This window comes from Serinus canaria, chromosome 11 (assembly GCF_022539315.1).
Source record: "Serinus canaria isolate serCan28SL12 chromosome 11, serCan2020, whole genome shotgun sequence".
Taxonomy (NCBI): Eukaryota; Metazoa; Chordata; class Aves; order Passeriformes; family Fringillidae; genus Serinus; species Serinus canaria.
The window spans coordinates 13,949,480-13,975,211 of NC_066325.1; the positions used below are offsets into that span (position 1 = coordinate 13,949,480).

The 25,732-nt window shown below is 54.1% G+C and overlaps 3 protein-coding genes across 6 annotated transcripts; 1 reads left to right on the plus strand and 2 right to left on the minus strand.

Annotated features, from left to right (window-relative positions):
• The first annotated feature begins 277 nt into the window (after window positions 1–277).
• Window positions 278–11,296, plus strand: MATCAP1 (microtubule associated tyrosine carboxypeptidase 1). The gene is made up of 6 exons (XM_030227714.2): window positions 278–676; window positions 4,545–4,688; window positions 8,602–8,734; window positions 8,809–9,114; window positions 9,890–9,987; window positions 10,490–11,296. The coding sequence occupies exons 1-6, from the start codon at window positions 278–280 to the stop codon at window positions 10,652–10,654; spliced, it is 1,245 nt and encodes a 414-aa protein (XP_030083574.2). The 3' UTR covers window positions 10,655–11,296.
• Window positions 11,297–11,931: 635 nt separating this feature from the next.
• On the minus strand, window positions 11,932–17,138 carry TMEM208 (transmembrane protein 208). Its single transcript, XM_009090704.4, has 6 exons — window positions 16,998–17,138; window positions 16,831–16,926; window positions 16,691–16,750; window positions 16,460–16,596; window positions 13,401–13,485; window positions 11,932–12,379 (listed from the first exon to the last, which is right to left on the minus strand). The coding sequence occupies exons 1-6, from the start codon at window positions 17,001–17,003 to the stop codon at window positions 12,242–12,244; spliced, it is 522 nt and encodes a 173-aa protein (XP_009088952.1). The 5' UTR covers window positions 17,004–17,138; the 3' UTR covers window positions 11,932–12,241.
• A 545-nt stretch (window positions 17,139–17,683) lies between these two features.
• Window positions 17,684–25,664, minus strand: ELMO3 (engulfment and cell motility 3). Of its 4 annotated transcripts, XM_009090705.3 has the most exons (20): window positions 25,474–25,663; window positions 25,362–25,402; window positions 25,175–25,247; window positions 25,050–25,100; window positions 24,435–24,604; window positions 23,525–23,624; window positions 23,269–23,420; window positions 23,109–23,187; window positions 22,671–22,721; window positions 22,188–22,310; window positions 21,902–22,033; window positions 21,525–21,629; window positions 20,900–21,008; window positions 20,551–20,687; window positions 20,295–20,458; window positions 20,053–20,165; window positions 19,694–19,798; window positions 19,263–19,345; window positions 18,974–19,054; window positions 17,684–18,797 (listed from the first exon to the last, which is right to left on the minus strand). In XM_009090705.3, the coding sequence occupies exons 1-20, from the start codon at window positions 25,549–25,551 to the stop codon at window positions 18,585–18,587; spliced, it is 2,160 nt and encodes a 719-aa protein (XP_009088953.1). In that variant the 5' UTR covers window positions 25,552–25,663; the 3' UTR covers window positions 17,684–18,584. The 4 variants fall into 4 exon arrangements, with proteins under 4 accessions (XP_009088953.1, XP_050835079.1, XP_050835080.1 ...); XM_050979122.1 differs by lacking the exon at window positions 19,694–19,798 and having other exon boundaries at window positions 25,474–25,664; XM_050979123.1 differs by lacking the exons at window positions 24,435–24,604; window positions 25,050–25,100; window positions 25,175–25,247; window positions 25,362–25,402; window positions 25,474–25,663 and having other exon boundaries at window positions 23,269–23,416.
• Window positions 25,665–25,732: the final 68 nt, after the last annotated feature.

Here is a 25,732-nt window from a genome sequence, read left to right on the forward strand (position 1 = left end):
TGGGGCTGCTCCCGCGGCTGGCGGCGCTGCCGTGCCCGCCCCGATCCCGCGTTGCGGAGCGCAGCGCTCGGGCCCGGGCCGGGCTCGGCCGCCGCGGGGCGGGGCGGGGCTCTCCCTCTGCGTTCCTCTCTCATTGGCTGCGGCGCGCCGGGCGCGGCGCCGATTGGCCGGCGGCGGCGCGTGTTCGGGGCGGGGCGCGGAGCCGGCGCAGCCCCGGTGCCGGCCCGGTGCCGCCGCGCTGGAGGCCGCGGGCTCGGGGCCGATGGGCTCGGGGGCCATGGGCTCGGGGGCGGCCGGCGGGCCGGGCCACGGCGCGCCGCTCTGCCCCTGCCCGTCCCCGCCGCCGCCGCCGCCCTCCGCGCCGCGCTGCCCGCGCGGAACCCGCCGCCTCTCCGAAACCGGGGCCGCGACGCGGCGGAGCGAGGGCGCGGCGGGGCGCGGGGGGCTGCGGGCCGCCGCCTCGCTGCCGCACATCGCGCGGGGCCGTGGCGAGGAGGGCGGCGGGCGGCGCAGCCCCTGCTTGCTCGTGGCGCTGCGGCCGCGGAACGTGGAGGAGGAGCGGGAGCGGTTCTTCCGTGCCAGCTTCGCCTACGACCCGCAGTTCGAGTATGCGGAGCCGGTGCCCGCCGCCGTCCTGGACAAGTACGGGGCCGCCTCCGACCGCTTCGTGGCTCAGGTGAGGCGGGGCCGGGTAAGGATGCTCGGGAAGGAGGAGGAGGAGAAAGGAGGGACCGGTGCGAGGGTGTGGGATGTACCCTGGTGGGGCTGGCCAGGAGATGGTCCATGGTCATAGAATTCTGGAATGTTTTGGGTTTGAAGAGGTTTTAAAGACCGTCTAATTACCCCACACACCGTGCCATGGACAGCAACATCTTCCACCAGATCGGTTGCTCCAAGTCTCATCCAACCTGGCCTTGAACGTTTCCAGGGATGGGGCAGCCACAGCTTCTCTGGGCAACCTGTGCCAGGGCCTTGTCACCTTCACAGGGAAGAATTTATTCCTTATGTCCACCCTCAGTCAACTTAACACCATCACTCCGGTCCATGTGAAACCTTGCATTCTTTCCCTCCCAGCTGGTGCCTGATCCCTCTCCTCTTAGCACCTTTGGTATCCTGCCTTCATTACACTCACCCTGTGATTTCTTAAACCTCAGGTTTTAGTAACCTCACCTACCTGCAGGAATGGTACATGCTCTGTGGTGACACGGGTCGTGCTGGTGCTGGGTGATGCCAGGTTGGATGTGGCTTTGAGCAACCTGGTCTAGTGGAAGGTGTCCCAGCCCATGGAGGAGGATTGGAACTAAATGATCTCAAATGTCCCTTTCCACCCAGCCACTCTGTGTTTCTATGATCAAACTGACTCCTGCTTATGCTGGGAGCTGTGCTCCATCAGGGACACCTTGCTGGTATGCTTTTGCACTTGTTGCTGTAGAACTAACAGCAGAGGAGCTGGAGCACATGGGTGACAGCATGGAAAGTGCTCCTTAGCCTGAATTACCTGGTGGTTAAGTCTGGCTTGTTTTCTGGAAGGCCTAAAGGTTCTCCAGTGCAGCAGCATCCTTAAGGCATCAGCAAACATGGTCAGTAATGATATTAATTGGTGAAGACTCCACTCAAGGAGTCTCTTATCATTTTTCTTAACTGTTTCCATAGCTTATGCCCTACTAAAACATTTCTGAGTTGCTCTCTAGCATGGAGATGGCACTGAGAAAACTGCTCCTGGTCATTTAACAGGAGAAAAGAGGCAGGAGTGTCCTTCCAGGGTGCTGCACCCACAAACAAGCCTTTGTGGATGCAGGAGTAGAGCTGCTCTGTCCCTTCACCCTGTTCTTGGAGCTGGGAGCCTGGCTGTGTCCCAAAACCAGTTTGCACCTGGGAGTGAGCATCCTGCCTCTAGGAAGAGCATCCTTTCTGCCACGTGTACAAGTGAGCAGATAAAAACCCCCTCTTATCCCAAATTCAGGCTGGCACACCAGAGGTGTTTCTTTGCACCTCTCAGTCAGGAGTTACTTATTCAAATATCAACTTCCTCACTGGTTTATTTATTGTTTTTTGAATGTTTACTTTTCTCCGCATCACTGCCCGTGCCTCTGCCTGGGTTATTATCCAGATGATTCAGGCCCTTTCTGCACACAGCTTTCTGAGCAGTTTGTCATTCCCAGTGTGTGCCATACCTCTGCCCAGATGAACTGGTGCCAGCAAGGCTCTTGCAGGGGAGACACTCTGACGCCTGCAAAGACCTCACAGCTTTTGGAATTTCTCTCCTGTATTTTATTCCCTGAGTCGTGCAGTAAAATGAGTTGCTCAGAGCTCTTGCTCCCCGTGCTTTTTCCTTTGGTGCAGTTGGCTTGCAGCGGAGTAAAAGAGGAATAATTGAGATTATTTTTCTCTGGGCAGTGCTTTGAATGAATGGAATGAAGGTTTGTATCCACTGTGGATCCTGGAAGCTTTTGCAAGAGATGCTGAGTGTTGAGTGTTTCTGCTAATGTTTCTCCAGATTTTCTGGTGAGGCTGGGATGGGACAGCATTCATGGCACTGTTCCTCTGCTCTTACCCTGCAGTAACCTCCTTCCAGTCTCTTTTTATTTTGGGAAGCATTTTTTATTGGCAGCTAACTCCTAGCTATAAACTGCTTTTATTTTCAAAGACCTTCATTAATTATGGAGATTAAATAAATAAGACATTTTGCTAAGTCAGCATCCTTGGACATGAGCAGACAAACCAACACCAGCTCCCTGCTTCCAGCTGCTCTGCATGTGTTTGGGGGGTTGTTTTATTTTCTTAATAGAAAACTTAAATAAGCCAGGAGGATTCTTCCAGCCCTGTGGAGGCTCTCACCCTGGAGATCACAGCCCTGGTTTGCCACGTGAATTTGACTGGCACCATTACAGAGCTGGAGGATTTGTTGTCCCACTGCATATGTTGGGTGTATGATCTGGGGATGCTCAGGACATTGGAATCTCAGGAATGTTGCTCCCCAGGATGTGCTCTGAAGGCCGGGCAGGAGCTCTCTGGTTGTCTTACTCCTGGGCACCAGCTGTGCTGGGTTTCTCTTGGCTCAGTGATTTGGGTCCCCTGGGAGGAGAGAGGGCAGAGGTGGGAGGATAAAAGGTTGTTTTTCTGCAGTGGTCAGCTGAAGGTACCTTGCAGTGCTGTAAAAATGAGTCTGATTGTTCAGCAAACAAAGCAAAAAAACCCAAAACCCCCCACCCCAGCACCCCAGAAAACAAAACTGACAGCAGAAAAACTGTGCACAGCTTCTTCTGGAAAGACTCAGTAAATGACTTGAGAATAAAAACCAGCTGTGAAAACTGCCCAGAGAAGGAAAATCAGGACCTTCTGCAGGGAGAGAGGAGGTTGCTCACCAGATGCAGACCTAAAGCCCCTCTTAGGATGATAGAATTGTTTAGGTGGGATAAGACCCTTAAGATCAAGTCCAGCTGTTACTTAAGCACTGCCAATCCCACCACTAAACCACATCCCTAAGTGCCACATCTACATCTTTTTAACGCCTCCAGGAATGGTGACTGCACCTCTACCCTGTTTCAATGCTTGAAACCCTTTCCATGAATAAATTTTTTCTAATATCCAACCTAAACCTCCCCAGGCACAACTTGAGCTATTTCCTCTTTTCTTATGGGGTGTTGGATGATTTGAGCACCAGTACTGGTGGTGAGCACCCATCTCCTGATCCTGGTAACATCAGGGACTAGGGAGGGACAACAAGTGGCCGGGGGCTGGGAAGCTTGGCAGCAGCCCAGCCAGGTTTGCAGAAGCAATAAAACTGCTGGAGAAACTCCAGAACTGGTTGAAAGTCATCTGCTTTTGAATATGTACTAATATAATATGAATATAATATCTAATATTAATATATTGATTTATATTCCAGTGACTGGAGAAAGTAATTGCTTGAAAATATCTGCAATGGAAGCACACTTTTTGGGGAGGAAATGTGATAATAAATGTTCATATTTTATAGATGCTCCATAAAAGTTACTGTGAATAATGGAGCACGTGATGCTTTTATTAGAAGGCTACTTGGGAGTACAGCAGGCTGGTGGTGCTCAGATGCTGCTTGAAGCAGCATCACTGCAGAGAGTGATGCACAGCCTCACTGCTGAGCTTGGAATTCAGCCCTGGAGTAAGAAACTCTGGAGTAAAAAGCAGGCTCAGAAGCTGGAGTTCTTTGTGCAAGCACTGGAGTTTGCAAGGAGAACTGAAAGCAGAAAAGATTGAAAATAATCATGGATTCAACCACACTGCAATGATGCAGTTTAACTTCTGCTTTGCCCTATTTCTGCAAGAGATGCCTACAAGGGTGATAAAAAGCAGAAAAAATATGCTGTGGTTATGCTGTGTGAAGTGTCTGTCTGTCCTGGTGGCCACTCCAGCCAGCTCAATCTCCTTGGTTTTTTAGATCATGCAAAACCACATGGGATTTTACTGGCGTTAATCGGGGTGGGTTTGTTGCACATTGGATTTTAGGCAGTATTTGTAAGCAGGGAGGTGTTTGTGCTTATGTTTGCACTTTCTGTGTGCCACAGGCCATCAGGATCATTCGGACTGTCCTGGAGAAGTACGGGACCTACGAGAGCTTCGAGGTGGCCACGGGCGGGCGGCTGCTGAGCAAGTGCCAGATCTGGTCCGTGATCCGAAAGTACATGCAGAAGGAAGGCTGTGTGGGAGAGGTAATCCACATCCCTGCTTTATCACTTGTAAAACACAGCAAAATATTTATTTTCTGATAAAAAGGACTCTGATTAAGAAATGTTTTGGTTACAGACAGGAAGCTTTTCTGCTCTGAGCAGTGGTGTCCTTTCACCTCCAGCTTCACCATACCCCAGCTTTAAGACATGAGTGCTGGTTCCCCACAAACTTCCTGTGATGTTTTCCATGTGTATCTCCCTTCTATGCTTGAGAGAGAGGAAGCAGCTGCTGCTTGTCTGCATGGCCGTGCAAGGAGCCTTTTGCTGCATGCATGAGGCATTAATTACTGTTGGGAAACTGTCTCTTGCTGTTGGCAGTGGGAGTGCAGACTTCTCTGACAGCTGCTTTTACCCACTTGTCCAAAAGCAAAGCCAGGGGAAAAGACTTCCTGCTGTCCTGCAGGACACACAGGTTATGGTGCTTTGAAACCCCAGGCTTGGGTTTTAAGGCTGGGAAATACGTGATTAAGATACAACAGTAGCCACGTGGGATAGAGCCAGGGGAGAAGTTCAACATCTCCTAACCTGGTTTCTCTGCACTCCCTGCAGCATCCAGCATGGAGCATGCCACACCTGCCATTAAGGAGCTTTTTTTATCCCCTCTGCCAGCAAGGTGTGGGCAAAACACTTCCACTGTCCTGGGTTCAAAATCTGAGAAGGATTTCTGGACCTGGCTTTTCGTGGGTTGGCTTGCAGGGCTTCCTGGGGCTGTTGGCTGCAGGGCAGGGACTGTGCAATGCTGGCTGGTGTGGGGGCTTTCTCACCACTGCTTCTTGGCCGGACTCTATTTCCTATCTCTGATTTTTCACCTGTGTCTCCAAAGAGGGTTATTGGTGAGCATTTCTCCAAAGTATCACCTCACCCAGCGGTACCCAGTGCATTCCATGCAGGTAAAGCAGGAATGAGTGCTCCCCTGAGGTCCTTCCTTCCCAAGGACATTTCATTTCCTCCTCAGACACCTTTGGTTTGCCCTGATGCCTCCTGAGGAACGTGTTCCTGGGATGTGGATTTGGCACCTTGGTCCTCCTAAGGCTTTGCTTGGGACAGAACAGATTTCTGCAGATGTTTCCCTGTAATTCTTCTGCCTTTGAGTGCCCAGAGCCAGTCCCAATAGCCAGCCAAGCAGCTGCCATCTTACAGACCTGCACTTAAACCTTGCTAGTTGAGCTCTATCTCTTGGGTTTATTAATTGATTAATTCAGCTACTCTGTTCTCCATTAATTGAGCCCTGGCTGGGCAGAAAGCAATTGATTTTCTTAGGTATTGGTGTACAACTGGCTTCCTTCCAGCCCTGTGTAATTGTCCCTGTGCTCAGAGCTATTAGTCAATGAACCCTGTGGGTCCCTTCCAGCTCAGGACATTCTGTGATTCAAGGCAACACAGAGTTCAGTCACTGTTTGCACATCAGTGTGGCTGTTTTATCTGGGGCCTTTGATAAGTGCTTTGGAAACAATGAAAGCATTGGTTTGTTCCTTTCTATCCAATGGAAATTTTGCTGGATATGTCTGGGGTAGGGAAGAGAGAAGGGTTTCACCTGCTCTCGATACAGCCAGGTTGGCAGAACTCACACCCTGTACAACACCAAAACTTGTTGAAACTTCTGCATCACTGATAATCTCACACCCTGTCAGGGAACTGGCTGGTTTCAGATTGTGTCTCCCTCCCTGCACCTGTATCTCTGATTCCTGACTTTGACCATCTGTGTCTGTTCTGCCGTGCCCTTTGCTTCCCTGATCCATACTAATCGTGGTGGCTTAAAAGAGAAGAACCTCATGTTGGGGGTACCTTAGCCCAGAGCATGAGCAGCTGGTGTGTCCCTGCCCATGGGCAGTCCTGCAGGCAGTGTGGCCAGGCTGGTGCAGCCCCTGCAGCTGCCCTTTGTCCCCAGCACCCATCAGCAAAGGCAGGATCCTGCTTCCAGCACCGCAGGCAGCGCGTTCCTGGGTAAGTGCTCATGCTGGAATTAAATTTGTGCCCTCAAAAGCTGCTTTGTTGGGGTCCACGCTGCAGATCCTGAAGCTCTTCTGCTTTTCTTCTGACTTAGGGCAGACATGATGCTGCCAGAAGTTTCCATATGGATTTCAGTGGGCTCACAGCGTGCAGCAGAAAAACACCTGGCCCCACTGGTAAGTGCTGCATGGCAATCCTTGGGGTTGTGGAGTGTTGTCAGCCTGAACAGTGCTAGCTGGTGTCTCTTGGGATCCCATCAATGGCCTCCCTCTACCTCTGAGCTGCTTGCTCAGTGTCAGAGGTCCTGAGCAGTGCCAGGAGAGACAGGAACCAATATCCCAGTGCCATGGGGACCACCAGAAGCCTTCCCTTGGTTCCTTGGGATGAGCTCTTTCTCCATCAGTGCATTCACAAAAGCTGAGCAAAACCATGGACCACAAGGATGCACTGGGGATGCTGCTCAGAATGAGAGAGGTCACAGACCTGGAGAGCTGGTCCTGCTGCTCTTTGGCTGGAGTTGCAGCCCTGGTTGTATCTGCAAAGCTGGAGGGTCCCAAAACAAGGCAAGTGGTGCTGCTCAGCAGGATGAGGTTTTGTAGCAGGAGAAGGGCTGCAGCATAAGAAGCTGTGGTCTCTGGCACTGCCCAGAGTCCCTTTCCATTGCTTCTGGATGGCTGGTTCTGCATGAGGAGTCAGAGGTGAACTGACAAGGGTCAACACTGGAGGGATTCCTTTTCACACTGGTATATTTCAACCCAGGTAAGCGGTTGCACTGTAAGTATTTGATGCTGTTTGTTTGCCCAGTGGTGGACTCTGTTAGGCTGCACTTTTAGCTTTCATAATAATAATAAATCTGACTTAAAGCAAACAATTCAGTCTCCTCTCTTTTTTTTAATAAGAGAAGAATTGTCATGTAGTAACACAGGCACATGTTTTCATCCTGAAAAGTGTCAGTTGTGAAATAACAGGTGGTTTATAGAGTTAATAGATATGTAGGGGGGGTTTGTGATTGCTATCCTGAGGTTTGCCACTGCCAAACCTCAGATGTAAGAGCTCCCAGGGACCATCCTCTGGTGATGCTGCAGCTTTGAGTTGCTGCAGATCTGGTCAGGTGGTCAGAAAGTGCTGCTGGCTGGCAAGTTAACTTCTGGCGAGCAGCTCTCTTGGCTCCAGCACCTGTGATAGCCAGGTTTCTCAAAATACCATTTTTTCCTGCATAAAGATACTGAATAGTCCTACACGTGCAATGTCTATCCGTGCTGTGAGTTGTGGCCAGCATACACGGTTCCACCTGTGAGGGTGGACTGGCATGGAGCCATCCTCACTGCTCATGTCTTGAAGCCTCAGATGAGAGAATCTGTGGAGAAGTCCATGAAAATGGAACCAGAGCCTTGGATCCCTCAGGAGATGTTTCTTGGGGAGTGCAGAGCCATTACACAGCTGGTGCTGTTGGGTGTTCAGAGTGGGGTTGTTTTGATGGCCAAAGTTACTGCTCCATCCCATTGCCAGTGGGGATGCAGAAGGTGGACCAGGCAGGTCTCCAGAGGATGTCCATCCTGTGTGGCCACAAAAGTGTGGGGAGCCCATGGGAACAAGCTGGGGAGGTGATGCTTGAGCCAGAGGGGTGCTGCAGGAGGCTGCCCAGGAGCTGCCTGCTACCCCCACAGTGCCTGCTCAGCTTTGTTGGATGTAAAGAGATTAAAGGAGCTACTTCATCCCTGCATGAGATCATCTCTCTCCTCTCATTATCCCCCTTACCCCCAGTGGCTCTTGCTGTCTGTCATTCCTTTGGGGAGCTGCAGCACAAGCCAGTGATGGTGCAGCAGTGCCGAACGGTGCCATCCGTGGTGTCAGTGGATTTTTCTGACCATCTGCCACTATCTCAGCCTCTGCTGAGAGCCAAGCCCCCGCTCATGGCCGTTGCCTCCTCCTCTTCCTCCTGCAGGTGGTGGTGCAGCTGACCGATGACCTCCTGTCGCAGGCAGTGATGATGGTGGAGGACAGCCGGCCCACGCTGGCCATCAACCTGGCCGGAGCCCGGCAGCACTGGCTGGAGGGGATGCTGCGCCACGAGATCGGTCAGCTGGGCTGCTGTGGGTGGGGGCAGAGCTGGGGGACGCTCTGGGCATTCACTCCTGTCCCCTCTCCCCAGGCACCCACTACATCCGGGGGGTCAACAACACCCGGCAGCCCTGGCACAGCTCCGAGGGCCGCAAGCAGTACAGCCTGAAGCCCGCCAACCCCACGGAGGAAGGCCTGGCCAGCCTGCACAGCGTCCTGTTCCGCAAGCAGCCCTTCCTGTGGCGGGCAGCCCTGCTCTACTACACCATCGAGAGGGCCAGCCGCCTCTCCTTCTCTGCCCTCTTCCAGGACCTGGAGCAGTACGTCCAGGATGCTGGGGTCCGGTGGGAGTACTGTGTGCGGGCAAAGCGGGGCCAGACGGACACCTCACAGCCAGGTACCACTTGGGGGGGGGTCAACTGAGCTTTGGGAAGAATTCTATTTACTTATTTTATATATTTCTTTTTTGTTTTTTTAAGAAAGAACAGAGTGTGGTATGCTCTGCTGTTGCGTAGATTGAGCATCACCAGTCCTGTAGAGTGTGAGTTGGCACAGGCAGCCAGAACAGGCACAAAGTCATGGCTAGAACACGAAAAGTAAATTTATTTGCATTACCTCGCTAACTGGGGGATCCCCAGAGCAACACCCAACACCTGGGCAGAGGAACACAAGATCAAAGGGGTCACCAGCCTGCTGTTCACAAGCTTATCAAGAGTTACACCCAGGTGCAAGGTCACTTGAGCAATTTACAATCCTCCAGATCACAGTTCTGCCTTTAACCCTTTCCTCCCAACACAGCTACAGCACCCATTCCCTGTATCCCTCCTCATTCCGAGCACCACTCTCCCTGTCCCATGGGAGTGATTTGCACAAGCTCTTGGGGAAGCAGCAGGCAAAGGAGAGGAAACATTTGGATACATTTGGATGCTTGCAGTGGTTTACCCTTTAAAAAGTTACTTGGAAAGAAATGTGAAAGTATCTCAGTGGCGTTTGTGGCTCTGGCTGCACCCGGCTGCCTCCCCAGTGCTCACCCCTTGGGACTCAGCTGTCCTGAGCCCTGGCACACGTATGGGCAGTGGCCTCATTCTGGTGATTGTGGTCAGCAAACGTTCAGGCAAGTGGAGGGTGATGGAAGACATGAGCCCTCTCCCAGGCCTTTTCTGCTGCTCCAGGCTGTTTCAGTAAGGACCAGGTGTACCTGGACGGGATTCTCCGCATCCTGCGCCATCGGCAGACCATCGACTTCCCACTGCTGGCTGCACTTGGAAAGGTAAGAGCCAGGGTGAGGGTGGGGCAGGGAGTGGCTGATCCCACAATCCCATCCCACCCCAAAGCTCACACAGGCTCCCTCAATCTCGTGGCTTCCCAAAAACCAGCCCTCGCATGGCAGCCCTTCAGCTCTTTGTCTTTCCCTGCGCTCATGGATCTCTGCGTACCAGGGAAAGGCTGTGCTGGGTAGGATGCAAGGAAGGACAGGACAATCCATAATCCTCTGTGGGAGACCTTCGGGAAGAGGCTTAACCCAGCAGGTTAAGCCTTTCTGGCCCTTAGCCACAGCAGTCCTGCTGTCACCTGTCCTTGCAGTGACCGAAAATTACCAAACCCACAAATCCTTGCAAATCCCACACGCCCAGCAGCTCTCCTTCTGCCACCCCACGAGCAGCAGGGATGTTTTGACTGACCCAGGGGGGCTGCAAGGGCACCAGATACCTCCTGTGGCACCTGCCAGGGTTTGGGGTGGAGGGGACTGACCCCCATCTCCTTCCTGCCAGGTGTCCTACGAAGATGTGAATCGGCTGAAGAAATTCGGGGTCCTGGAGAAGGCTCGCATCCCCCACTTCATGCAGGATCTGGAGCGGTACATGAAGCAGCTGGATCACATTGTCACCACCAATGGCCTGAATGAGGAAGAGCTGGAGCAGCTGCTGCCTGACTGAGGGGCACCCCCTGAACCAGCACCCCAGGGGTGTAACTGGTGCTGTTTGTTGGGTATTTGCTGGGGCTGGAGCAGAGGGCAGAGCCCGAGGCGGGCGCTGTGCATGTAGCGCTGTGTAGGGTAGCGCGGCCAAGGGCCCGTGTGGTTGTGTTGATGTGTCCCCTGCATTGTCCCTGTGTATTGTGGGGATGCCTGTGCTGCTCCACGTGGCTTTGGGGAGCCAGACAAGAGGGTTCAGGGAGAGTGAGGGCAGAGTTGGGGCAATGTGCTGGTCCCCGAGTGCAGAAGGCTGTGCTGGGGGAGCTGCAATGGGGGGATTGCTGTAGGGTGCCAGGAGTGCTCCCAGCACTGTGGGGGCACCTACTTGGGGCCAGAGACACGGCTGGGGGCTCTGGGCTGTGCCTGGCAGGGAATAAGGGCTGCACTGCACCCATAGATCGCCCCATGGATGCCTCTTCCACTCCCTACCCCTTCCCTCATGTCCGCCACCAGCAGCAGGAAGGATTTTAATCCCCCATTACCAATCTCCGCCCAGCTCTGCACCCCAACTACAGCCACCCTGCCTGGCTTTGAGGACTCAGGGTGGGGACTGGGCTTGATGTTAGGAAAAAAGCGTGTAATAAAGGTGATGTAATGGAAAAGACATGTGGGCAAAAGGTTGTGGATAGCATCAAAACCAAGGCTGGCACGACTGTGAACACCCACTGTGCCTCTTGCTGGCACAGGCAAAGCTGCGTGGTCTGAGCTGGTGCGTCAGGGGCTGGAAGGGGTCATGGACTGTGACAAACAGCATACTGGACAGGGACATCAGTACATCAAAGCAGGCAAATTAAAAACTGCCTCATTCCTGGTCTTTAACACATGAGCTCTGGAGCAGTCATAGCACCCCTGGGAGGAGTACCCTCTTAAGAGAAAACACAACAAAACCCAAACCAAACAAACCCCACAGCTTCTTGTCTTACATCCCACTGAGCTCCTGCAAAGGTAGCACAGGCCAGTCTGTGGCTCCAGAGAGCTCAGGCTCCATCCCAAAAGCTGCAAGTTTGGCTGCAAGCCCTATTCTCAGCATCCCCAGCTGCCCCTCACTGCTGATCCTGCAGGGCAGCTGCAGATTCTTCACAGGGTGCAGAGGCTGTAGCAGGCAGGGCAGCACAAACCAAGCTTAGGAAAGGAGAGCACTTATCTCTGGGGATTCTGCTCCCCTCTAGTCCAGCTCGCCAAGAACACGCTGGCACTTTTCACAGCTCCCCTGCACAAACCCACTGCCAGCACGGTCAATTAAGACTCTGCTCTTTAATGTACTATTTCCTCCAACATTGCACTCCCCAACGCTGAATGCGATACAGCGCTGCTTTAAAAAGATATTTACACACATCCCAGCATCACCCCCTTGTCAGCCCAAGGAGCAAGGCCTCAGCCCACGCTAAGACCCAACCAGGGGAAGTCTCTTGCGGCCTTTCTGTCAGAATGGCAGCAGTGACAAAGGGCAACAGAGCTACTGCGGTGGTTCTGGATTGGTTTTGGTCGCATCCCTGATGAAATAACAGCATGGAGATGGGAGAGGGTGCTGATCTATGCCCAGGCAGGGCTAGAAGCGCTTCATCTGCCGCCGTTCCTGTCGCCGCTGCTTCTTCTCGTTGGGCTCCTGAGCAGCGGGCGAGGACTCAGCCGTAAACCAGGGCCCCAGGATGTTCACCCACAGGAGGTAGAGAGCGCGCCCCGGAGCCTGCAAAACAACGTGGCACAAACTCAGGCACTCAGGGAGGGACAGGAGGGCTGGGTCCTTCTGAGGGAAACAAAGCAGCTGGATCAGAGGCATCTCAGGGTGCACGGAAATCAAAGGCAGTGGCAGACACCCAAAATAAACGTCCTGATTTCATTCCATGGTTGAGGAATGTATACAAAGCTCAGACTTCATGCACGGAAATCCCAGCATCAGGTCTGAATTACCCAGAGGGATCCAACTGTCCAGACATTCTGCCTCTCCTTCCTTTGGAAAACACACCCAGATTTCTTTGAATTTATGAAAAAAGCAATCCAGATGGTCTCCAGGGGACAGCCGAGTCTAGGCTGCCCTCTGCCAGGCCAGCTAGAGAGGAATTTGTGGGTGAGCATTGAAATAAGATCAAGGACTGAACTGGGATAACTTTCCATGCTCCCACAATTGCCTTCTGTACCTTTGTGGGATATCCTCTAAGCAAATGTGGGATTTTAAAACTAAATGGAGAATTTTTTTCTCCTTCTGCACAAGCAGTTTTAGCTGGAGACACGTGGCAAACATTTCCGGAGCAGAAAAGGTTTGGTGTGTTAAGGGAAATGAAAGACTGTAGCATTTTATCTACCCAAAGGCACAGTGTCCAGCAGATCCCAGCCTTGGTGCATGCTGAATGGTTCAAACAGCCAAACATGATGAAACACTGTTTGTTACAGACACAGAAAGACTCTGTGCACCAAGACAGCTTTGATCTGCCTCATGTTGCTTGTTGCCCATTTATGGGACCAGAGGGAAAGACAAAGGCCAGCATAGTTTTTGTGTCATTGACCCAGAGGGATCAGGAATTCTTTGCCTTGTTCAGCCTAAATTTTAAACAAGATGTGACAAGGAGATTAAAAAACATATCAGGAAATAGTTTGGTCCTGAAACATGACACTGAAATGAAATGGATAAAGAATGTCCTCCATCCTGAAGACAGGGAAAGAAAGCAACAATGCAGAGCAAGATGGAAAACAGGAGGGCTGGGGCTTACCAAGAGCCAGAAGTACCAGATGTAGAGCGAGAAGCAGCTCAGCACTTGGACTATAGCTGTCAGCAGGATCACATCCTTGAGGTGCCTGAGGGAACAAAAGCAAAGCATTAATCTTTCATTCCAACCCCTGCCAAACACGGCAGCTCCTCTGCCAGCACAGTCTGCTCTGCCTCAGAGGAGCGACCCTGCCCAAGCCAGGCTGTCCCTGCAGCCCTGCTTTGCCACACACAGTTATCTAGAAGAATCAAAGCAGCAAACAACAACAGCAAAATACGCTGATGGATTAAAGAGATGATCTGTCTCTGAAAAAACAACATTGAGAAAGCTGAGGAATTGCTGGGGTTGGAAATCAGCAACAAAACCACCCCCCACCCCCACAGCTGAAGCAGCAGCCAGCACTGCTGATTTGACACCTATAATGACATCAAGTGTAACTCCTCACGACTGGCAGTGCTGAAGGGAGCCATGAATCTTCCCCATGCCATTTCACAGGCTGACAGACACTTGGGGTCACTAAAGGACACGCACACCACAAGCAGAGCTACAGCAACAGACAGCTCCTCCTCCCCTCCTGCTTATCTGACTCCAGCTCTTCCATGCCAGCCTGAGGCAGAGCTGAGAGCAGCCAAGGAGAGGAATAAGCTGCCCACACTTCAACCATCACCCTCGGGGGATCTGACACCCAGGAGAGGTAAACAGGTACTAGTTTTTCAACACAAGCCTCAGGGAGTGCCATGAAGGTTTAGAAAAGAGGCCAACTCTCACTCTGGTTAAATCATCATCTGCTGGAGTAAAAAACCCTTGAGTCACATCCAAGAATGGAGACAAGAAAACAAAGGCTATGGCATAAACAAAATCGACTCAAGACACTGCAGAATCCACCATCAACAGCTCTAGCACAAGACACTGAGGATTCAATGACCTATGGCATTACCAGAGGCCACAGAGGGGTGAAGGCAGAGCTCCCACCAAACCCAATTCTCCCAGAGACCATGAAGATGAGCCTTCCCCAACCCCAGAGCAACACAAAGCATCCATTTCAGCAACAGACAGCACGAGAGAAATGCCATGAAATCCACAGTGTTCCAGAATCAGCTCCAAAGGAGCAGCATTAATCAGCTGCAGCAGGCTTAGCTAAGAGGCTGGAAATATCCACTGCTTTCTGAAATACCTGCTAGCCTAGGGTGGTTTCCTAATCCCCAGAGAGGTAATTTAGAGGTACAGGGTAAGGATGGGAACTTCAGCTCTGAAGGTTTTGTTTTTAGAGCTCTGCCTCCCCTGTGTTTTGCATAGCCCATGACTCAGATAAGCATTAATTCATTTTAATGTGTTATAAACCCCACCCCAAATGCTCAGGCAGAAAGAGCTCTGTGCCTCAGTAGCAAGATCTGCACCCAGGACTGCAGCAGTGCTGTGGCTGTGCCTGTCACCTTTTCACAGCAGGTGCTGGGATCCCTGTGCTACCTCCTGTCAGTCACTTCCCCTGACAGCACCATCACACACACACAGGGCAGGTCTCAGGCACTCTGCCTAAGTGCCTCGCACAACTCCAAGAGGCACCTCCCAAAATCAGGAGCACACCCCAAACATCAAAGTTCCGTATTTTCCCTTTTTGACGGTCCCACATTGTTTCACTAAAAAGGTATTCAAAATATTTTGCAATTCCACTCCAGAGAGCCAAACCAGTATAAAATGGGAGCAAAACACTTGGCTGACCAGCAGGAAATAAAGTCTCTATAGGATGAAGAGGGGGTAAAGCATCCAGCTCATAGGTCATAACCCCTCTCCTCCTGGCCACGTTGTCCCTTGTCTGAGTCTCTTACACCAGACATCTGAGTCACCCCTGCTGCAGGCAGAAAAGGTACCATTCCACCAACCCAGACACAAAATGAGAGCTCATCCTGGGCAGAGACAGCAGGTTCTGTACCCCACTGCCTGCTGATAACATCCCCAGGTAAAAATCAAAACTTACGTTAATGAAACTGTATACATCAACATATGACCCTGATAGCCTGAGAACACCTAATGCAACACAGAGGGCTCAGCTGCAAACAAGGCCCCACTGTGCTTCTTCAAAAGCCTGGCAGCAAGGGAAGGACAGAGGTAAACCTGGAACTGTAAACCAAAGACGTGGCAGGAAGGAGACAAGGACCCCAGCACCTCGCTGAGCACACGCTGAAGATCCCCAGCAGAGGCTGGACCTGGGCACAGGCTGAGGGCAGGGAACACAAAGATCAAAGCCTGATGTGTCCACAACTACCTGGGAGTTTTCTGTAACTAATTTGAAGCTCACTGTTGAAAAACATGTAAATCTACAAAGTATTTCTGCTGTACCAGCACAGCTGCCTCCTTATTTTATTTAGCAGTGCTTTGCAGGAATTACTGCAGTGTTTCCTGTAGTACTGTGGCATTCCTTCCCCAAGGAAAAGACAGTTACAGTAGCATCAAAAACACTGGACAGGCAGAGACTCAGTGCTGTTTGCAGAGGGACACGAAGAATGCACAAGCATGGGGGACAGAAATGGCTGAGGAGGTGACAGGAGCTGGCTGAGACAGAGGCAGGAATTTTTAGCATGTACAGCATTTCAAGACATGGCCAGTTTGCAGCCAGGATGGCGTAACTGGCAGCAAAACCCTTCTGCTCTGTCAAGCATTACCTGCTGTGCTGGTTTTTAAAAAAAAAACAAACACCTATCACTGTGTGCTGCAGCAGTATTAGTTAACTGAAAGATGACTGTAAACTACTCCTGCTGAACTCTTTGTGATCTCTTACCTCTACAGCTCAGCCCTATGGACAGTGACCGTGGCAGGATGACACACCCATGTTGTGGCTCCTGACTGGGGCACACCAAGCCAAGTGTTCAGGTAATAAAGACAGTTAAGGTACAATCTGAGAGAAAATTGTTCCAAACTTCCAGCTCCCCCCATGCCCATGGCAGTGGGCAAGCCGAGGAGGGAGCTGAGGCCCAGCCTTCTCCTCGGGAGCCTCTCCTGGCTCTGTGTGCACGCTCAGGCAGCAGGTCCTGCTCACCTGGACTCGTGCGGGTGTGGACACTCACTCTGCCATCCCCTGCTCCATATTCAGGTCAATTCCCCCGTCGGCAAGGCTGCCATCGTCTGAGAAAGACGGCTTTGCCATGGAGTTCATGGACCGGTAGCTGGTGCCGTAGACCACCAAGCTGAAGATGAACGCGACCTGCAACAGGGAAGCCGCTGTCAGCTGCGATGGCCACGAACGAGCCCCAGTCCCGGCGCCCCCGCCGGGGCAGAAGACGGTGCCCAGCGCTCACCCACGTCCAGGCGGAGGCGGCGGAGTAGAAGATGACCAGGTTCACTACGGCGTACACGGCCTGCGGAGAGAGAACGGCACAGCTTTCCTCGTCTGCCCGCTCCCGCCCCGCGCCCCGCCGGCCCTCCCGGCCTCACTCACGGAGGCTCCCAGGATGATGCGGAGGTAAAAGCGCAGCGTCTCCCGGTTCTCCTCGAAGATCTGCTTCTTGCCCTTGGTGCCCGCCTTCCCCTTGGGCTGCGGAGCCAAAAGAGGCGGTCAGCGTCTCCCCGGAGTCCCGGGCCCCGCAACCCCGGCCCCGCACTCACCGCCATGGCCGCGCCGGCTCCGCGCTCCGCTTCCCGCGGACGTGACGCGACGGAAGCGGCGGGACAGAGCCCCGGGGCAGGCGGGACAGGGCCAGGCGGGACAGAGCCCCGGGGCAGGCGGGACAGGGCCAGGCGGGACAGAGCCCCGGGGCAGGCGGGACAGGGCCGGGCGGGACAGAGCCCCGGGCGGGCGGGACAGAGCCCCGGGCGAGCGGGTTAGGCGCGCCTCGGGCTGGGAGGGGACGGTCCTGCCCCGCGGTCCTCCCACGGAATCGCGAAATAGCGAGGTTGGAAAGGGTCAGTTGGTCCAACCTCCCTGCTCAAGGAGGGTTTTCCCAGAAGTGGTTTTTGATATCTCCAGTGAGGGAGACTCCACACCCTTTCTGGACAATCGAACTGGAAAGAACTTTACTGTGCGGGTAACAACGCAACGGAACAGAAAGATTGCCCAGCATGGCACTGGGACCATCCACAGTGCTCCCAGCCATCCTGGGCTGGAAATGGCCTTAGATGTAGGGAGCTTGACTCTGAGCCTGCACCTCGACACCAGGAACGAGATCTTGCCAGCCATCCTCCCAGCTCCTTCATGCACGGCTCCCACGGTGCTGCCATCCCAGCCTTACCCACTCTGGCTCCTTTTGACCCACAGCCGGAGCCCTTTCCCGAACCTCCGGAAAGGACACGGCTCCGAGTTCTCCACAAGTGTTTATTGTCCCAATACACAGGAGACAGAGGCATGGTTGGATCCTCACCGACCTGTGGCTGTTAGCGCAACACCCTTGGGAGAAGCTGCAGGCACGAGGAGGTGCAAGGAACTGGGGTGGGGCTGTGGGGCTGGGGAGGAGGTAGCTTGTGGTGCAGTAGTGCAGCAGCATGGCTGAAGTGTGCAAGTATCTGCCCCAGGTGGGGAAGGCACCAGAGTTGGCACGATGGGCACACCAGGGTCTACTCCTCACACCAGGCCCAGCTGAATGGTGCTGGGAAAAACGGGCTTGTACCCTAATCACCCCCATTCCAGGACAGTGCAGAGGGCTCAGCAAAAAGACCTTTCAGTGCAGGCACATCGTGCCCTGTAGATGCCATCTGCTTGACAAACTTAATGGAAAGTTGTGTTCCATCCTTTTTCTAACCACTTTGTTGTCAAGAAAGGATGATCCCCTACACTGATGGTGAAAGTGAGGCAGTGCAGATTCGTACCTTTGTAGTGTTACTCCCCCTCCAGCTCTCCTAGGGCTGCCTGTACATTTATTGCAGTCCACATCCTTGCCCTCTCTGCCCAAAGCCTGGCTGCAGTGTGGGGGAATTAGTGCCACCACAGAGGGGTTTGACTGTCTGTATTTCATCTCACCTCCCCCTGGCAGGGAGGCAGAGCGGCCAGGTCACCCCCCTGGAACAGGAGGCTAATGCTTGGTGGCTCATTCCCATGCTCTGGCAGAAGACAGGACACAGGCAGGGAAGGGTGGGATGCCCAAGCCCCCAGACAGCACCTGGTCTGTCCCTTTGGGCCAGAGATGAGGGACAGAACCTGGAGATGGGGGGCTTGATTTTAAGGGTCATAGAGGGTGGGGACAGGGCACAGGGAGGAACTCACTGCTCTGCATGGCTAAAGTCATAGCAGAAGTTTAAGTTGCTGGGAGGCTTTGGGATGGGAGGGGGGTCATCGGGAATGCTGATGTTTTCCAGGTCCAGGAGCCGCAGCTTGAGCTCCATGGACAGCAGGACATCGAGGTCTGTCTGTGTTCGCTCACTTGTCATCTCCTTGCCCAGAAGCACATTCAGCCCATCTGTCCAGAGGCAGAACTGGGGAAGCAGAGCATGGGCATCTCTGGCACCAGCCCTGGGCAGCCAGAGAGCCCAGCTCTCCCCTGCTGTGGCTTCCGTCCCCCACGGACACACAGAGCTCACTGCCCTGACTGCTGTGCCCTGGCACCACATCTTGGGCACTGTGTGCCACCCCAGCGGGTCCTGGAGCTCACCTCATACCGGGTGGGGGCAATGAAGTTGAGGCAGTATTCCTCCACATCGTGCACAATAGAGAAGGCCAGCTCCAGGACATCCTGCAAGGACAGCACAGGGGCTAGCTGGCTTCTCAGCTGGACTCCTCCCAGCCCTGGTGGGGTTCAGAGCAGGAGCTGCACCCAGCCTCCTCCTCTGCACTCCAGAAGACCCAAGAGGTCTCTGTCCATGAAACCACACAACCTGCCACCATCCACCTACTCCCAAAACCCATTCCCAGATGGACAAGATAAGGTGTGAGGTGCTGACCTTGTTCTGCTTCCCAGAGCTCTTCTCCTTTGTGTGTGGACACTCCTTCCCCACCAGCAGCATCTTCATGTCTGCCACAGGAACTGCAGCAAGTGGAAGAGCTGTGAGTTCTTTCTCCCTCCTCCCATCCCTCTCCCCCTCCTTCAGGTCCCCCATGCGCAGAGCCCAGTACAACCCAGATGTGGGGACTCACAGCCATCCACAGCTTGAGGTGGCGGGGGGCTCAAGACACTCTACAGCACCCTTTGGGAAGCCAGTCTGCTCCAGCCTGAACTCCTACAGCTCCCAGTCCCACAATACGAGGAGACACTGGGACAGCCATGCAGCAGCCAAGCAGAGGGGCAATTCCCACCTTAAGGCAGTCTTAACCTGGAGGTTATCAGAAGGCTCCCCTCCCTCCTTCCCACCCTCTCTTTCTCTCCATCACCTACTTTTCTCAGTCAGGCTCTCGATGGGGGGAGACTGCACCCCCTCCTCCACGTCCCCATAGTGCAGCACCTTGTGGTTAGGGGACAGGCGGCAGTACCACAGCTTGTCTGCAGCAGAAGAGCCATGAGAAATTCTCAGCCTCCCCTTGCAGATTTGCCCTTCCCAAGGGGCATGGAGCTGCCCCCTTAGCAGCACTCCCCATTCCTCCCAGCCCATGGGACAGCCCATACCAGCTGTCCAGGGAGTTGGGCATTCTACTCCCACAGATTAACTGGGACTTCCCCAGTGGCAGAGGACATAGGAATAAGCCTCTGCCCCCCTGCCAGGCCCCCCCACCCTGGAGCAGGGTTCTGGCACCCACCCTGCCTGCGGCGGCTGCTGATCTTGCGGAAGAGGGTTCCCTCGCAGAGGTGCAGCAGGCGCTGCTGTCGGATCAGCTCCAGGAGCTCCGGCTTCAGCTTCTCCCGCAGCTCCCTGGGGAGAGAGACAGCAGAAGAGGAGCACAGCCATTTCAACAGGCACTCGCTGACCTCCCAGCCCAATAGCATTGTGCCTGCTTCAGGCCCCCATCTCAGCCCCACTCCCTGCCCACAGCCCACTCACAGCACAGGCACAGCCAGCGTCTCCTCCTGGTGCAGCCGCTCTGTCTGCCGCAGCTTCAAGATCTCGCTGTAGTTCAGTGCGTTCACTCTGGTCTTGAATAGCTCCAGGGACGTGGGCTTGAGGGACAGGGTCCTGGTGATCTGCTCCCGCACCACCTGCATCACCTGCCAGGGCCGGGACATCAACTCCAGTTTGGCAACACTTCCCAAATCCCTGAATTTGTACTCCCATCCAGGGAAGAAGTATCCCCCCTCACCTTGTCAAAGTCCTCCTGGGTTGCCCTCATCTCCTTCCAGGTCTTGTTCACCAGCTGGATGCAGATGCAGAACAGCTCTTCAAAGAAATGATCCTGCCCGAAGAACATAGGGTAAAAGGCCTGAGCCGTCTCCGAGCCTGTGGTGAGAAGGACAGATGAAGCCAGACTCCCCAGTTTTTCCAGGGGATTTCAGTGTCCAGGGAAACCTGGGTGTTTCCCAGCCCTACATCCCCTTCCCATGCTGTCAACCATGCCAGAGCCTGGTGGCCACATGGATGCAGTCCCCTGCTCTGGCAGCTGGTTCCCCAAGCAGCAGAGCAGGGAGAAGGACAAGCTTGGGCATACGTACATGGCTCTCCAATGTGCAGGATCTCGCAGAGGATCAGGGTGAGCTGGATGCTGCTTCGAGCAAAGGGACATTCGTGTTTGTCTTCCCGGCTGCTGTTCTCAAGGATAAACTGGAGAAGAGGGCCATAACCTCATGTTACATGGATTTGGAGGGCTGCCTGAGTGTCAGACATGCCATGCTCCTCCTGCATTCCTAGTCAAGCTGTCCCCCCAACAGGTGGAGCCATCTCTAACACAAGGGACCCACTCTTCCCAAAATCCAGCCCCAGCCTCCTCCTTCCCTTGTGGCAGTGTGGGAACTGTCACAGGCACTGCAGGTTGGAGCATGGCTCATGCCCTGCTGGTTTTGCCCAAACTGCTCCAGTTAGCTGCGGAAACCAAGCTGTGAGCAAACACTGGCCTGGAAACCAAGCTGTGAGCAAACACTTAAAAATCATGGGGACCCTTCAGAGGCACTGGCCTCAAATGGCTTCTCCTACCCACAGGAAGGACTCATCTCCATCTGAAACAGGGCTGGGACACTTGCTTGGGTGTGGCCAAGGACAGATCACAAGGAAAGGAAAAGAAGGTTGAGATCCACCAGCACTTCTCTACCAGGGAGTTCCCTGGGAGAGCACAGTACCTACCCTGCTGTAGGCATTAGGGGTGTTCCTGGAGAAATACACCATGTTGTCCAGAGCAAGGAGTCCTGGTGGGGCACGGCGGAGATCCTCTGCTGGGTTGCTGTTGTTCTAGGAGGACACAAAGGATGCAATTTAGCAGCTGTTGCTTTGTTCTTCAAGCAGCAATGTCCTCCCAACATAGCCATGGGGTTTGCCTTTGAGTCCCAGCACTCCACAGCACTCGCTGTTCAGGAGTGCTGAGAGAGCAGAAGGGAGGTACTGCATGGTGGCCCCTCAGCATCAACAGGGACACCTGGCTTAAGGGAGCCATCAGAAGGTGCCACCAAGGCCATGTGGTGGAGCCAGCATGGGGCTAAGGAGGCGATGCAGGGGGAACACACCATGAAGCCCAGCTTGCGGAATTCCTTGGCGCACAGGGATCGCCGGCGCTCGGTGCTGAAGGTGCCAGCAGATGCCTCGCTCTCTGACTCAAAAGCAGCCTGGCGCAGGGACTGGAGGAGATCCCGCTGCTCCTGGAGGGACAGCAGAGAGGAGGGGATGCCAGTGAGCCCCACAGAAGCAGGTTCTCCCAGGGCAAACCCAAATGTGTTGGGTTCACCCAAATGTGAGCTACTTCCACAGGTGGAAGAGACCAGGTGCAGACTTGCAAGAAGAGTACTCCCATACCTGTGAGTAAGGATCCATGCACATTTTCATGCGATGCTCACACAAGTTGAGGCTGACAGACTGCAGCACGTAAAGATAATGGGCCATCTCGTCCCCCAGTGGCTCGGAGCTATGGATAATGTTCTACAGGACATCATGAGACAGAAGGTTCCCCCATGCTGCTGCTTCCAGTCCAAGCACAGGACCCAACAGCCAAATCCCAGCAGGTCCTGCTGCTCAAAGGGGTGTTGGGAAGTGGGAAACTCTCCTTGGGGTTGGGCAAGATCTGTGTGCACTGAACTGCAGGTAGATGGGGGTGCAATCCTAGGCACGTGGGTGCCAGCAGAGCAGCACCTATAGGCATTCTCAAGGAAGGGGTATGGGGCACACAAGCAACCCAGCCAAGCAGGGTCACCAAAGGTTGGGGCTCAGGGGACAGGGCCTAGGGAGAAAGGACAGAGAATGAAGCACAGAGCAGACCCTTGCACAACCCCAGCTCCTCACCTTGTGGATAAACTGCCTGATGTTCTTCTCCCTCAGGTAGTCCATCATGCCCTAGGAAAAAAAAAGGCTGTGAGACATTCCCCAGCTCAGCACAGCACCACTTCCCCCAAAATAAGAAGGAGGCAGAGTGAGGATATACACTTTAAAATCTCTGGGCACTTCTTGCAGCCCTGCCATCCCAAAGAGCACAAACCCCACAGCAGAGGACCCAGCTGCCCAAAGTCCCATAATGGGGGGGGGGCGGGAGGTGCACCCTGAGAACTCAGATGTACCAGGGGCTGGGTCATTACAATCCCTGTGCCACCACCAACTGTGATACTTCTGTCATTTGAGACAAAAAGTCCTCTCAGCTGAGGGCTCTCAGCAGAGCACCCCGCTGACAGGGGCACAGTGGTGCCTGACTCTGCAATGCCACCACCCTGCCATGGTGCCCCTCACCCGCCGCTCGGCGTCGGTCGCGCTCAGCAGCAGCGCAATGAGCAGAGCCATCGCCTTCAGCTGCAGCTGGGCATTTGTCCTGTGGGAGGAAGAGCAGGAGGATGTGAGAGTCACCAGCTCTGAGGAGGGGGGTGAATGGTGCTCTGGCCTCTCCACTTACACCTGCAGGTGGGTGAGAAGTCGGTCCAACGTCACTTCTTTTTTGACCACCTCAAAGAGGAGGCGACTGGTAGGCACCATGTTCTCCAAGATAGACAAGGAGAGCTGTTGGATAGATGCATCCACTGCATTCATGTTGACATAACTCACTATCTAGGAGACACAAAACCATCTGTCAATGGCAGCCTGAGCCTGGAGCACCAGGATAACAAGGGATGCCACAGGCACAAACTGTGGACATTGTAGAAAACTCTTACCTTCTTAATGAAGACTGTACTAAGATTTTCCCAGGAAACAAAATCATGCTCCATCAGCTCTGTGAAGGCTTTGAGGGTATGAGCCAACATCTCCCCTGTACTGGAGGGACAGATGAACAAACACAGTGAGGATGGCTCCAGATACCCTGCTCCCATCCTATGGTGGTGTCTCTGCAGTTGAATATTGGTGGGCATGTTAGAAACAGCTAGGGAAGAGAGCAGTGAGCAGGAGAAAGGAAAGAGAGTGTTGGGTAAGAAAACAGACTCTCACTTAGTCATCCCAGGAAGTTGACTTGCCCAGGAAGTCAAGGCAGGGGAAGTTCAGTAGTTGGAAGCTGCATCACCGTGGTACAAAGATCTCTGCAAACAAGCCCTCAGGAAAGCTGAACCACCCCATATCCCTCCCTCTACTTCCAAGAAACATGTGCTGCATTGCCTGGTTCCACATTCTCTGTGTGACAGGAGCTCAGAGCAGCTGCACCATCACATCCTGGAAGAGTCACACAGGCAGTGGTATTTGGCTGCCAGGGTTTTCTCAAGCTTCTGGCAGAACTCTTGAAGCTATAACCTCAGGGCAGAGGGATCATTCAGGGTGGCAGGAATGAGGAGCAGCACTGGAGGCCAAGACGATCACAGGAGGTTTCCTGGTAGCAAACCCCATGAGGCTACAGATAACCCAGCCAAAGAAGGGATGGAAGGTTCAAGTCTGGGCACATTCACAAAGAGTCAGGACTGCATATCTGTGGGGACCTTCCCCTGGCTGCCAGCATGCAGGGACACAGCCACTGTACAGGCATCAACAAGTCAGGAACACAGAGTCCACTCCAACACCCAGCTTGGAGCTCATGCAGCATTAGCAAGGGAGAAGAAAAGTCAAGGACTGCAAGTAAAGTCCTGTCCTGATACTAACTCGTTCCCTTCTTCTACAATAGAGTAGATTTGCTTCAAGCCATTCCTGCTGATGAACTCTTGAGCAAAGGTAACGTCCTGGGAGAGGCTTGCAAGCTTCTTCAGTGAGTCAGTCTTCACATCCACATTCTTGCTCTGGATCCCGATATACAACTGCTCTGCTTCTTGGTCCTACCAGGAAGGAAAGAATCAACCCAAAGGGGCTCATGGAAAGACAGCAAGAAACTTGAAGGTGGCTGTAAGAACTGAAGTGCAAGTTTTGGAAGGAGCCTCAGGCTAGAGCAGCCCCAGTAAAGAGCTGAACAGAGAAACAGCCACCAGAGCAGAGACCAGGTGGAGCTGAGGATGGTGGTCAAAGTGGCATGACACCAAGAACACTTGATGAGTTTGCCCCTATGTCCAAAGCATTTCAAGATGATTTAATTTCTCTTCAAACTCCCCCAAGCTCTGCCAAGGGAAAATGAAGGCTGAGACATGTCTCCTGCCTGTGTTATTTCTGCTGGGTCTGAGGCACAGAGGAGAGCCATCATGAGCTCAAGTCACAGAGGCAGTCAGAGGCAGGAGCACGGAGCACCAAAGCACACAGCGGAGGAGACAGAGGGGCAGAGGGATGTACCGGGGAGGTGGTCAGCCGTAAAATGCTGCCGTTCTTAATGTCCCTGCGGTTCTGTAAGGAGAGAAGGAGCCGGTGAGCCGGTGGGCGCTGCAGCGGCAGGGCCAGGGGGCCGGGGGGTGTCTCACCGACTCGGTGATGTAGGTCTGCCGCCCGTCCGCGTACTGCAGGGCGTAGCGCTCGGCGTTGGGCAGGCTCCACCTGCGGCCACAGGCGGCCGGTCACAGCCCCATTCGGCTGGTGCCGGCAGCCACCGGGTCACCGCAGCCCGGTCACGGGCTGTCACGACTCGCAGGCAGCGAGTGCGGTACTCACGCATCACAGACGTCCTTGAGCACTGAGGAGAGCGGCTTGGTCTGCGAGAGGGAGGCCGGCCGTGAGCCGGGGTGGGGGGCGCGGGGAGGGGTGCGGGGGTGCCGGGCAGTACCTGCTGGAGCTCGATGAGTTGCGGGATGGCTCCCACCATCTGGATGGCGATCTTCACCACGTCCTTGGGCGGCGGCATGGCTCCCGCGGCCGCTCCGCACCGCCGGCAGTTCCGGGTTGTTGCCGCCGCCGCCGCCCCTCACGAAGGGCCCCGGCCGCCGCACCGAGGCCTTGTGCCACCACCCCAGCCCCGGGCAGGCCCGGCCCCCTCACCTGAGCTGACGCGGGTGTGGCAGGACCCACCTCCGGCAGCAGGACAG